Genomic DNA, 12,321 nt, shown 5'->3' with positions numbered 1-12,321 from the left:
ATGCTATAGTTGAATAGCCGAGCGTTGTTGTCATTTTCTTCTCATTTACCAGTCAAATTTTCGTGAAAACTGAGACTGCCCACTGAATAAATGTTCCTCGCCGCGCGTTGTTGGGTGACAGATATTTCTGTGGATTTGTCTAGTAGGAACCGCACGATTACTGATGATATTGCGCTTTTGGGTGGCCAATGTTGATCGATGTGCACGCTGTACTCTACGCTCACTTGTGATTATGTCGAATAGAATCTGAGTAATGGATTTTTGTGGTGAGAACTCCCTTCTGGATTGTTGCATCTTGGATAAGATGCCGCAGTATAAACCATGGAACTAAACGGAGGAAACCAACACCATATATTGGATTGAATAGTGAACATAGATAATACGACTTATGTTTACATTGCTGAAACAGCTCTAGGAAATGAAATGAAAGCTGAAATAACACTGCGATATTTTGATTCAAAGGACTGAGATCCACAGCTGAAAAGTCCAGCTACATCGCCTCTTCCTCTCGAGATAAGCATCAACTCTTCTTCCTTTTATTCTGCCCAAGTCTGATCCTGAAATGAGATAGGTAAAATCATATGGTTAAGACCTCGTGTGACTTGTACTTTGGGAATCTAATTACTTGAAAATCATCTCACCAATGCAGTCTTTTATGTTGAGTTTATATGAGCTATCTTGAAAGGCTAAAAGTTTACATTACTACGATCCAAGCTCAAAGTTATGATATACAATAATGTAAAATTTAAATGGTTTACTGTACCGCGTAAAGCCCAGTTGGAGACTTACATTTCAAGAAAGCCTTCCTGATGCTTACGACAGATGATTTGGCGGTGGTGGGGATTGGTACGAGTTCAGAAGCGATGGTGGTGGAGAGCTGTAGTGGTGGAGAGGCTGTGGAGATGTTGAAGACACTGGTAGGGGTTTCGCATGAGGAAGCTGGTTCGGTGGTGGTGGGGATTGGTAGGAGTTCAGAGATGGTGGTGGAGAACTGTAGGGGTAAAGAGGCTGTGGAGATACTGATGCTGGTGAGGAATTCAAATTGGGAACACTTGGCTGTATATGCTTTGGAAGTAAGGGTGGAGAATATTGGTAAGGTGGGGGTGAAGATCCGTAGTTAAATGGAGGCGGAGAGTTATAGTGGCTTGGAGGTGTTGGTGACAACGGTAGAAGAGGTGACTTGTAGTTGTACGGAGGTGGGGAGTGCAGGTAAGGCAGTGGTGCTGCTATGTTGTTGTTCGGAGGTGGTGAATGCTGGTATTGCGGTGGTGGGGAGTTGTAGTAGTATGGAGGTGGTAAATACTTGTAACCCTGTGGAGGTAGCTGATGATTGTTAGATATCTGTGGAGGTTGGTAATTGGTTGGAGGTGTGGACTGTTGGTAGGGTGGTGGCGAAGAGTAGAAGTTCTTAGGAGGTGGTGAATGCTGGTATGGGAGTGGTGGCGAATTAGATTGATGCATCGGTGGTAGAATGTGAGGTTGTGAACATCCAGCAAATGTCTTCTTTGATCCAAATGCCAGTACTTGGTTGGCTTGGAGAACCACTTCCTCGTTAGACTTGGAGTAAACACTAACACCAGAGAGACTTAACTCCATGGGCACATTGCAGTCAGATCCTCCTGCTGCTGCATGGAGCTCAACCTTGCACGAGTCAGCCCCAAAGGTGCCGCTAAGTTGCAAGCCCGTAATGGCCACACTGTACTTGCCATTGCTTTCTGTGTAGCCAAATCCCACTAGTGCCTGGTCATTGGCCTGACAAGTGACCTTGACCATGGCTCCTGCACCAAATCAGGATAAAAGGTCATAAGTGACAGGATAAAAGGTCAAATGCTGAAGGACATTTAGGAAGCATGAACAACTTGTAAAACATCACCCCTCTTTAATGTTAGTCTTCTTCTCCAATGTGATTTAGCTACAGTTTGGATTTGCAGTGCATCGTGCAGTTATTAGTTCCATGTTTCTATGTCCTCAAATCCTTTCTCTACTGTTTTTTCCTACCTGGTAGCAGCTTGGTATTTTTATTTAAAGCAAGAATGTTTAGTGTTCTTCTACAGCCTTTGACAGATTTGTGTAACCACGACACATAGTAATAACCGCAGAGCTTTTTTTTTCTAATAGCTATGTTCCTAGACATTCTGCATGATATGCTTGAGTACATTTTTCATGTAAACAAGTGGTGTTGATTATCAAGAAGAAAAATGACTTATTTACAAGCTAACTGCACTAGCATGCTTAGATAACAAGAACTGCATAATAACAAAAAATTCACCTTCCAGGTGCTCCTTCCCATGTGATTCTTCTGGGTGTGCCTCGTTGAAGCATCTATAGCAGTATGCTTTCCCTATCACCTTAATGGTAGGAGCATATGTCGATGAGAGAGAAGGTGGTGACAAGCTTCTGGCTGCCTCACCAAGCATTGGAATGGCAACCAGCACAGCTAAGACCAGCCATAGGTGACCCTTTGGCCGGCCTCCGATGTTCATTTTCATGGCTGAGCAGTGCTTTCTCTGGTGAGAGGAGGAGAGGGGAGATTCTGAATGAATTTAGCTTTGGTATGGGTAGGTATTTATAATGTTCAAGGTGGCATTTGGCAGGGTTTGTGACACAGCAGGTAGGGGTGGAGGTGGCAGTATGTCCATCTGAATGTTTAGTGCCTGCACTTTGTCACCCACTTGATTTCAGGGGGAGTATGAAACTAGGTGTGATTTAAGATAACATTTTGTAGTTAGAGTACTATTTAGTATGGTGTATATATAAATCTTCTGGTATGTAATTTCAGAGAATAATACTGTAAAATTTGAAGTGGCCGCAAATATAACATTTTGTTAGTGAAGAATTCACCAGCGTGATATACCGATTTCAGTTGCTTCCAAATTTTGAAGACTCTTTGTAAATATCTTTTGCAGTTTATCTTGCATACTGAATTCATCTGACCTGTTGTAAAAGAACAAAGGATGGAAATTGTGATGCAATTTCTCATGTTTTTTTATTAAAAAATTCAATCCGAGTTGTTCAAACCCAGAGTCTGTGAAGGCGTGTCATTTACCGAAACTGATGAATTTCCAGGTAAGTCCACTTGGAATTGGAAGAAAAACAATATGTGAGACTACGATATCAAACGGATAGGTCAGTCATTTTTTAGGACAAAACCACAATGTTAATAATTGGGAAGGGTTGTATTCTCGAAAAATAATCGGGAAGGATTGTTGTGATGTTAATTCATCAGGCACCTAATTTTCTATTCCAGTGGATCTTCGTAGAGGTGTGGTTAAACCAAATCCATTCTGGTAAACATCTAGTACTGCGTGGCATCTTTGGTATGTTTTCCCTGTTTTGGAAGAAGAACTCCTGCAGTTCGAGGAATTGCCTGATACAAGGTAACATTTTCAGTCCATTTTGTCATCCATTTAAGACTATTTCAACCATCTCTCGCTGTCAATATTTATAGCTGCAGATTCACCCTTTGCTTAAAATAGTTAGAAATACAAGAAAAAAACAGATTCACCCAATTTTTTCCAGCTGGGTGCCTAGGCGGTCGACTGGTGCTGGTGGTAGATTTTGAGAAGCGGGGAGAGAAAGTTAACTGCCGCAGTGCTTCGATTATCTTTGGCAGGTTAGCCGGAGTGAGTGGTATGTGTAGCTTCAACTGCTCAAATATACTAGCCCGCTGACCACAACATAGCAGGTCACCCACCTCAGGTAAAGCAAAGAAAAAATGTGTTATCATGTCCCTGGTCAAAGGGTAGCTTCTGCAAGGCACATGCTTGCCTTGTCTCCTCTGCTCCATGAATGAGTTGAGCAGGTTTAACTAACAATTAAATATGCTTTGATTCTGTTTTGGGTTGTGCACTCTGAGTTTATTCTCTTGCGATCATCTTGAGACCGAGATTTTAGAGGGTAGGATGTCTATTCGATTAAGAGAATAAGAAATAGTTTTTCATGCATGATTTTCTTTTACTGCGTGAACAAATGGATAGTACTATTGTTTACAGAGAAAGCAACCTTTCATACTACAAAAAAAATGTTAAGCTTCAGGAATTCAGGACTTGTAGTCGTGGCTTGCTTAGCTAGTGCATAATAGATGGATATTTTGTTTGCTGGAAACGAATGGCGGCTAACTTTGTAGAGGAAACCTATGGTGGTTAATTTAGTGGAGGAAATGTATGGCAATTGGTGGCTGCCAATTCAGACAGAGTTTTGTTTCATCTTGCAGCACTAGGGAAGGCGGCTAAATCTGTATAAACAGCTCGGTCCATGTGAAGGACAGGGCAATCCAGCCCAGCCCAGCTCCGATAGATCGTCTAGCCCATGAGTTGTTCCAATTATTCCTTGGCGACTGAAATTCTTTTTGCCAAATGGTACTACTTCTCTCCATTTTGTATAACCAAAGAAAACAACAACATATTAAAGGATATAGTTCACGAAATTTGGAACTTGAAGAATATATTTCAGGACCAGTAGTAAACTTTGCTGACTTCCCTGCTTGGTCATACGGACAAAAGGTAGACAAGAATCAGCTAGTTTTATAAAGATACGCCCATCGATAACCATCATGCGATGATAATCCACCCTGAAGTTCAAAATTTACAAGCAGGATATTTTGAGCTCCATTGATCAGTAGTCGATCCATCTAATTCTCTAGTCAATTGATCAGACAACATATATGTCCTTCTGAACTTAACCCCAAAACAATAACAGCACAACTGATTGAAGAACCATGCAATGCAATGCGTAGCCCTCTCAGAAGCCATTACACCTTCCTCTCCAGAAGAACCAAGTATCCCCTTCCGACTAGCTAGAATCTACCAAGTAATAGTAATAGAACATGCCAATAACAGCTTAATGGCCATCTCATGAACCCTAAGTGCTCTGTGATGTTAGTTTTTCCTTCAAGCTGACCTAATTAGTATCGTTCCAGACGCTGAAGAGCTGTGCGCCGTTGCAGCCACCGCTCATGTCGCTGCTGCTCGTGGCTGGTGGGGCCGAGGCCGGAGTCCAGGCAGATGTCATCCTCCCACCGCCGTAGGCCTCGGTGCTGCCCAGGAGGAAGTTCTCGTAGGCGATCTTGCCGTCGTCTTGATCTCTCATGCTGCCATTGTTATAAGCCTGCGCCACGCGTCCATGGGCTAGCGCTGCCTGCTCGTGGCTTGCTGTCGCTGTTGGCAGCATGTAGCTGCCGCCACCATTGCTCTCGACGGTGCCATTGTAGACGACGGAGTTAGACCCTGTGCTGTGCTCAAGCGAGGTGCCGGTGTTGTCAATGCTGCTGAGGCCACCATGCTGCTGCATCGCCATCGCCTGGGCATGCTGCGAGAAGAAGTCGTGGGCGCCAGCCCCGGCGCCAAGGTTAAGGTGGTGGAGCTCCTGCAGGCTGTGCGCGGCCGCAATCACCGCGTGGTCCGGCTCTGGCTTGCACCACCCGCGCAGCGGCTGCGCCTGGGAGGCGTAGGGGTGGTACATGTACTGTCCGCCGGATGACTGCAGGGGCGACGCCTGGAACGCGATGGTCGGCCACGCTGAGGCGGCGGCCACAGAAGGGTGGTGGTAGGCTGCTCCGTAAGCAGAAAGTGCACCGATGTCGTAGCTGCTCACCACACCGGCGTGCTGCTGCTGGAGGGACGCCGATGTGGCTGCCGCAGTCTCTGCGTCCTTAAGGCGCTTGGCGGCGCTGCCAATGGGGAGCGCACTGCTGTCCAGGATGCTCTTGACGTCGTAGCGTGTCATGTCAAAGTTGGTGACGGCGTTGAGACCTCGGAACTTGATCGCCGCGATGTCATACGCCTCGGCTGCCTCCTCCTGTGTGCCTACGCACAACACGTACACAGATGGTTTAGAACCACTCGACGAATGCATGCCATGCATGGATGCATGCAAGATGGGCTAGCTTGATTATATTAATCAACTGTACGTATTAGTTTACTGCAAATCCAGCTCCAATATTTTGACTGGATGCACTGGTGAGTGGAGACAGTGGCAGCACTAAACATGGAAGGTACGTACGTTTAAAAAGGTTAGCCACATGAGGAGAGATGCAACTTGGCATGACTTAAAAGGCGGTCGCATTTTTAACGGAAAATATACGATTTGTCACTATATTTGGTGGCATTTTATGAACTCTCACTCCATGTCTCACATGCTAGTGACGACCTTGGACCCATGCGTCAGAGACATCTTGAGCGAAATCATTGTTTTTTATGTTTCCACAAAAAAGATGTACTCCAAAAATGAGTGAACAAAATATATATGAGGTTGTAATTAATTCGATGTAACAAAGATGCACTGTGTAGTGTGCATGCATGGAGCATATACTTACTGAAGGTGCCCAAGTAGAGATCCTTGTTCCCTGCAACTCTCCCTATCCTTGCTTGCCATCTCCCATGTTGGTGGTGTCTTTATTTGTACAGAGTTAAGATGGTTCGTCAGGAAGTGAAGATTTTTTCTTTTAGAGAAAGATAGGATAGTCCTCTCAATCTCTACATCACACGATGAACAAAGAAAAAGAAATTGCATACCTGGTTACTCCGCGGTAAATGGAGGCACCTCTTGAAAAACCACTACTCTTTCTGCACATACAAATAGATTGATAGGATAAGTTAATTATCATCAATGATCTAATAATACTCCTATTAACATTAACTGATTAGGTAAACATAGACCTATATGTGCATATATAAAGGATTTTAGACCGACCTTCGCAGAGATGCCACAAACTCCTGCCTTGTCATGTGCTTCATCTCCTCTAATTCCTTTTCATAGTTGTTCACCTGGTTAAATATGTAAAACATATGCATGTCATTAAGTACAACCTCAGTAAACTAGGCATCATAAAAATAAAATAAAATAATATTTTCATTCACCATTACATTGATCAATTCCCAATAGAATTGTGATAAATGGTATCTTAACAGCAATGCAAAACAAGGCTTACAGGAAAATTTGTTGTCGTCGTCGGACCCCAATACTTGAGAGCAGCCAAATCATAAGCTCTAGCAGCTTTCTCCTCTTTGTCATAGCCACCTGCATATGTGTTTCAACATTAAAGATGTACAGAAGAAAGTGTAAACAAGTGATACTACTAACATCACTGAATCAAGAAACAAAAAATACATCTAAATTAAATGTGGCAACGAATTGAAATTGTTCCATCTGGATCTTGCTTACCTAGATAGACTGCGTAGAGTCGAAGAGGTCAAGTTCAAACAAGGTTGAATCGTCAATGAAACAAAACTACAGTTAGTACATTGGAGAAAAATAATGATATATATTGATAGCAAAAACCAAATTTAAAAGATGTTGTATCAGTACCTTGACGACCCTTGCGAGTTTGCCCTTCTCTTCTGCAGCTGTTGTCCCACAAGTGAGCCTCATATCTCCCGGTCCATCTATGTCTAATTAAAGCCATTCATAAACAAATGATCAAACTTTGTAAGGCTACAACAATCATGCCCACATAATGGCACTCCTAATAACTCTGTATTTACATTACTACTCCTTAAAAGCATATAGCATTACCTCATTTGGTGAAAAAAAAGAGACAAAAGTATGAACAATCCTAGCTAGCTACTACCACTAGATTGCAGAAAAACAAAAAAGAGAAGGCAGAGCTCAAATAAAGTTGAATCATTTGGTGCTTATTAGTAAAAGCAAACAAAGTAACCAAAACTTCTGTAGTTGCAATGCACACTACCTGGTGACGCCACGATAAATCGAGGTCCGCTGCCCAAACGTGTCGGCCGACTTCCTCGCTGCCGGTAACTCCACCACTGTGCCACCGCTGCCGCCTGTGCTATCAGCACCGGCGGATACCACGGCGCCGGAACCAGTGCTGCTGGCACCGATGGCGTCTTCCTTCCGAGCAGCCATCCCTCCCTGCGTCGACGTGGACACGCTCTCCAACACGCCTCGCTCTCCGCCGAGATGTTGCGGCATCCCTGCCGCCATGTTCATGGACAGAGAGAGCCCCTGCGCCGCCGCCTGCGCGCCCTCGGCCGCCATCTCCACCCTCTGCTGCGCTGGCGCGGGCTGGCTCCGCAACCAGCTCTTGATCATGGACAGCCCTATGCCGCCACCATTGCTATTCTCCATGACGCCAGAGCCGTTGTGCTGGACGCCGGCGGATGAGGCCACCATTACGGAGTCAGCGAACTGGAGAGAGGCGGAGCTGGGGTGGTACAGATAGCCGACGCTACTGCCGCCGGAGTTGGCGTAGCTAGCGCCGCTGGCGTTGCCGCTACCTGCGGGAACGACCATGTTGCCGGCCGTGGCCTTGTGCTGGTGATGGTGGTGGTCGGAGTAGGAGATGCCGCCGAGGAAGTCCTCCAGCTTCGGCTCCGACGACACCAGCGCAGATAGCTCCGATCCCCTCATGTTCCAATCTGCACATCAAATCAAGCACAAGATTTCATATTCCGCTTACCACTTCACCAGTAGTCCAGTACTACTCTTTGATGCAGTTAACCATCTGTGACTCTGTGTATATCTGTATTTACCTTGGGGGATATTGAAGCAGACGTCGGCGCCCGAGACGTCACCGGAGACGGCGCCGGAGGGCGGGAGCTCTTGCTGAGAGAGGGAGAATCCCAGCCAGTTGTTCACAGCAGCCATGGTCGACGGATGATTAGCTAGCTAAAGATAGATAAGGAAGTGATTAGCCGGTCTCTACTTAAGGTTGCTGTTAGATAGGCTGGAGAATAGAGGAGCAGATCAAGAAGCCATTCCGGGGCGCAGTCCAAGGCTAGGGGAAGAGCTGGAGAGGTCAAGAGCCAAGAGAGTTTCGGAACCTTAAGCAACTGTACTAGTAGTACTCCTGAGGCAGATATTTATACAAAGTACTAGTACTCCCTAATACTGATATGTCGTGAGACTACTGTGGATGGATATATGATACTGATGCTATGTGAGACTACTCCTTTATTAGTTTTATGTAGGAGAAGCTTTTTCCAAACAAAAGAAAAGCACTGCATTTTTTGTAGTACCTGTGTGCAATACAAAAACAGTGCCATGGTTTAACTGAACAGAGACAGCTTTTGCTTGTGCTTTCTGGGGGGAGAGTCCACTATATTTTGTCTCATTTTCCCCAAAAACATGCCAAGATAGTATAGAGCCCTACATGAGTGCACCCTGATGCCCTGCATGTACATGTAGTAGTAAAGTGGTGCCCTTTACTCGATAACAGTATGAGTTGTCATGTCCTTTTTTGACTGGAAAGCTGATATTCACAGTGATTAGAAAACTAATCCCTCCTGAGAGAAAAGAAATGTTACAAAGATCTTGCTTCACATTCTATTTGTCTAGGATCTCAATTCGCAAGAAGATGTTCTTGCACGCGTAGTGGTATATCTCTCTCTTTTTCAAATGCAGGGATGCACATGCTGCTGCACGGTTGGGTGGCTGGACATATATGCATCGATGCAGTTGACATATGCATCTGTAAATAATTATATAACTAGTACTAGTAGCATTGTTAATTCCTAACTATGTGCCAAAACACTGTTCAACGGTGACGAATCCACATATGAACCATTAAGTCTTGGCCTCTCTCAAACCCTAGATAAAATCATACACTTCAACCTGCAGAAGTTGAATTCCTGACGATTTTTATTTCTTGCAAAGCACCAGGCTTTGCCTTCCTCGGCACACACAAAGGGTAGCATGTACAGTGACGACAGACCCTACATTTGAGTGTAGTCTCCCCCTAGAACAACTACAGTATTGGGTAATTCAACAACTTGAACGAAATCCCCGTCCAAATCTCATGAATAAACTTAATATCATTACAAAATTGCAATGAAAACATAAATCATAAAATCTTAATTCCCAAATAGAAAATCATATATGTATTAATTATTTATTCATATAGCATCGTATAAGATTTCAAGTATGTATAGAGAGATCATACTTTTCCTAGGAGTGAAGATCAAAAACATGATCAAAATGAAGCTAGCCATGCAATCTAGTAGTAGCTTATTGGCTTGAATAGAAAAGAACAAGGTAGCTAGCAGATCAAACAGAAGCTGGGAAAAAGGAAAACAACTAGCACTTGTCTCATTCTCATAGCTTGATGGATGCAAGGAGGAGGAGATGATGTGCTACCTGCACCCTAGGAGAGGACACGGACCCTCGTCTTCCGGCCATAGAAAAAGCTTGGCGTCGATCCTCTCCAGAAAAACGCATGGAGAAACGAGCGGAAAACCCTAATCACCTCGCATAGGATCCTCCACGACAAGTTGTTAACAAGAGGTAATCTGCCTCTCTCTCCCCCCTAAGCAGCAGGCCAGTCAGTAGTTACCAGAGAGAGAAAGAGATTAACAATGCTCAAGCCTTCTTCTTCTCTCTCTTTATGGGGAGGAGGAGAAGTGGAGGTTAAGATAGGCCGGGTGTATGTTTTTTACCTAGGTAATTGCACCCCTTGCCTCCGCCTAAAACTTTGACCGTCAAAGCTCGATTGTATTCAAACTGCATGCTCCAAGCGTGCATGCTTGAGGCCGGCTGTGTCTCTTTAATTGCCCATATTCGGCTATGGTTCACACTGGAACCGCATCATCTTTTACTAATTAACCGCGTAGTTAATTAATGAGTAACCCGGTAGTGTGAATATGTAACCATCGTGAGGTGGAAACGCAGTGGAGATTCCTTTCAAAATGAATGCGCGTACAAATAAATACCCTACTTAGTATGATCATAGGAGCATATAGTAGTATTCGTATGTTGATATTCTTATGATCATAGGAGTTATATGATTTGCATTGCATATTATTAGACACGCCTGATGATATGATTTAGGAATGGAGTGTAATCTAATTAAGCTGGCCTTGTCACGTGCACACACTGATCATAGTCCACCGTCGATTGCTCAATCTTCTCTTAGAACGATAAAGTGCATGTGCGAGGGCCATTGGCATGTGCATGCATGCTCTTCTACTCAGGTCTGGACACTCACACGTGTGGCTGGCTCGATCTTGCACCAAATAGTGCAGACGATCTTTTCTTTTGAAGGATGGGTCCCGAACGAGCCAGAAGCAGCGTTATATTCCAGTGGTGGGATTACAGTTTACAGGAAGGTCGAAAAAGTAAATAAAATTACTAACTTGACCTACAACTTTGCAACAAGAACCCCGAAAAAATGAAGAAGAAGCAATCTGGTCCTTCTCCACCACAACACGGAGATCCGCTCAACGTCCGTACTAGCTTCACCGCCGCCGGAGATGAACCACCTAGGGCAACATTGTTGTGAAGCGCTCGGACGGAGAGGATGAAGATCCTCCACAGTGGCACCAAGCTTGGAGGAAAAACAACCACTCACATTCTACTTAGAAGGGCCACCCTTTGGCCATGAGAAGCAAGGACAAGACGACATCATCTGTTGCATGTCCCATCTTGATGAACTCCAAGGAACTTTAGTAGTCCAAGATCCCTACCCCACGCCACAGATCGAGAAGAAGGCTCAACAGCTCCAACTCCCCGCACACCATCACAAAGATGGCTAAGCAGAGACAAAGGGAAGGTCAAACCTCCAAGATCTGCACTGACCATCAACTTATTTAAGTTGTCGACGTAAAAAAAAAGAACTCCCAACACCATCATCCACCATGGATAGCTGATGGTTGAGCTGGAAGACGAGATACCGATGCCGCTAGCGAGCATTAGGAAACAACGGAGAAGAGGCATCACGCCATATGCCATATAGGAAACATCTCTTATCCTAATACTACAACTACTAGTATATACAGAAGGCCTGACTCCTCTCTTGTATGCCCTCTGGCTGCAGAGGTCGTTGGAGAAGAGAGGGATGGGATCCGGGAGGAGCGGGGCGAGTTTCAAGGGGTGGTGGGTGGAAAGAGCGGGGGGAAAGTGAGCCTCCTAGTGCATATGATCAAGGGTCCTTTGACACGAGGCAGATAACACCCCCACGTGCTCCCCCACTCTGCTTGCTTTCTTTATGGGTCTATATGATATACATACGCCTCCGTCTGAATGAACAAGCCATTTAAAAAGTTCAAACTATGTAAAGTTTCACCAAGTTCTAAAAATAAATTATTAACATGTAAAAAAGAAAATCAATATCGTTAGATACATCACAAAATGTATTTGCATATGGTATATATGTAATATTATAGTTGTCGATCTTTTTTCTAAAATTTTGGATAAAGTTTATTTCATGCATTATTCATTTGAATGAAGGGAGTATGATAACGAAAACTTGACTACCAATCCTTTTAGGAGTTTTCTCATATATGAAATAAGGAAACAAACTAACATAGCGAAAAATCATATCTAGAAGTTGTGTGAATTTTTACAAAAATCAAGCATGAAATAAGGAAG

General features: G+C 44.3%; 2 protein-coding genes across 2 annotated transcripts; both read right to left on the bottom strand.

Moving 5' to 3' along the window:
- Positions 1 to 341: 341 nt before the first annotated feature.
- Positions 342 to 2,489, bottom strand: LOC124662591 (extensin-like). The gene is made up of 3 exons (XM_047200409.1): positions 2,270 to 2,489; positions 790 to 1,778; positions 342 to 557 (listed from the first exon to the last, which is right to left on the bottom strand). The coding sequence occupies exons 1-2, from the start codon at positions 2,487 to 2,489 to the stop codon at positions 814 to 816; spliced, it is 1,185 nt and encodes a 394-aa protein (XP_047056365.1). The 3' UTR covers positions 342 to 557; positions 790 to 813.
- Positions 2,490 to 4,899: 2,410 nt separating this feature from the next.
- Positions 4,900 to 8,604, bottom strand: LOC124665420 (AP2-like ethylene-responsive transcription factor PLT1). Its single transcript, XM_047202833.1, has 8 exons — positions 8,490 to 8,604; positions 7,688 to 8,375; positions 7,306 to 7,388; positions 6,929 to 7,017; positions 6,691 to 6,764; positions 6,513 to 6,563; positions 6,314 to 6,390; positions 4,900 to 5,804 (listed from the first exon to the last, which is right to left on the bottom strand). The coding sequence occupies exons 1-8, from the start codon at positions 8,602 to 8,604 to the stop codon at positions 4,900 to 4,902; spliced, it is 2,082 nt and encodes a 693-aa protein (XP_047058789.1).
- Between the last annotated feature and the right edge of the window lie 3,717 nt (positions 8,605 to 12,321).

This window comes from Lolium rigidum, chromosome 6 (genome assembly GCF_022539505.1).
Source record: "Lolium rigidum isolate FL_2022 chromosome 6, APGP_CSIRO_Lrig_0.1, whole genome shotgun sequence".
In the NCBI taxonomy this organism is placed as follows: Eukaryota; Viridiplantae; Streptophyta; class Magnoliopsida; order Poales; family Poaceae; genus Lolium; species Lolium rigidum.
Note: the sequence above shows the minus strand (reverse complement) of the source record. Positions and strands in the feature narration are given on the sequence as shown.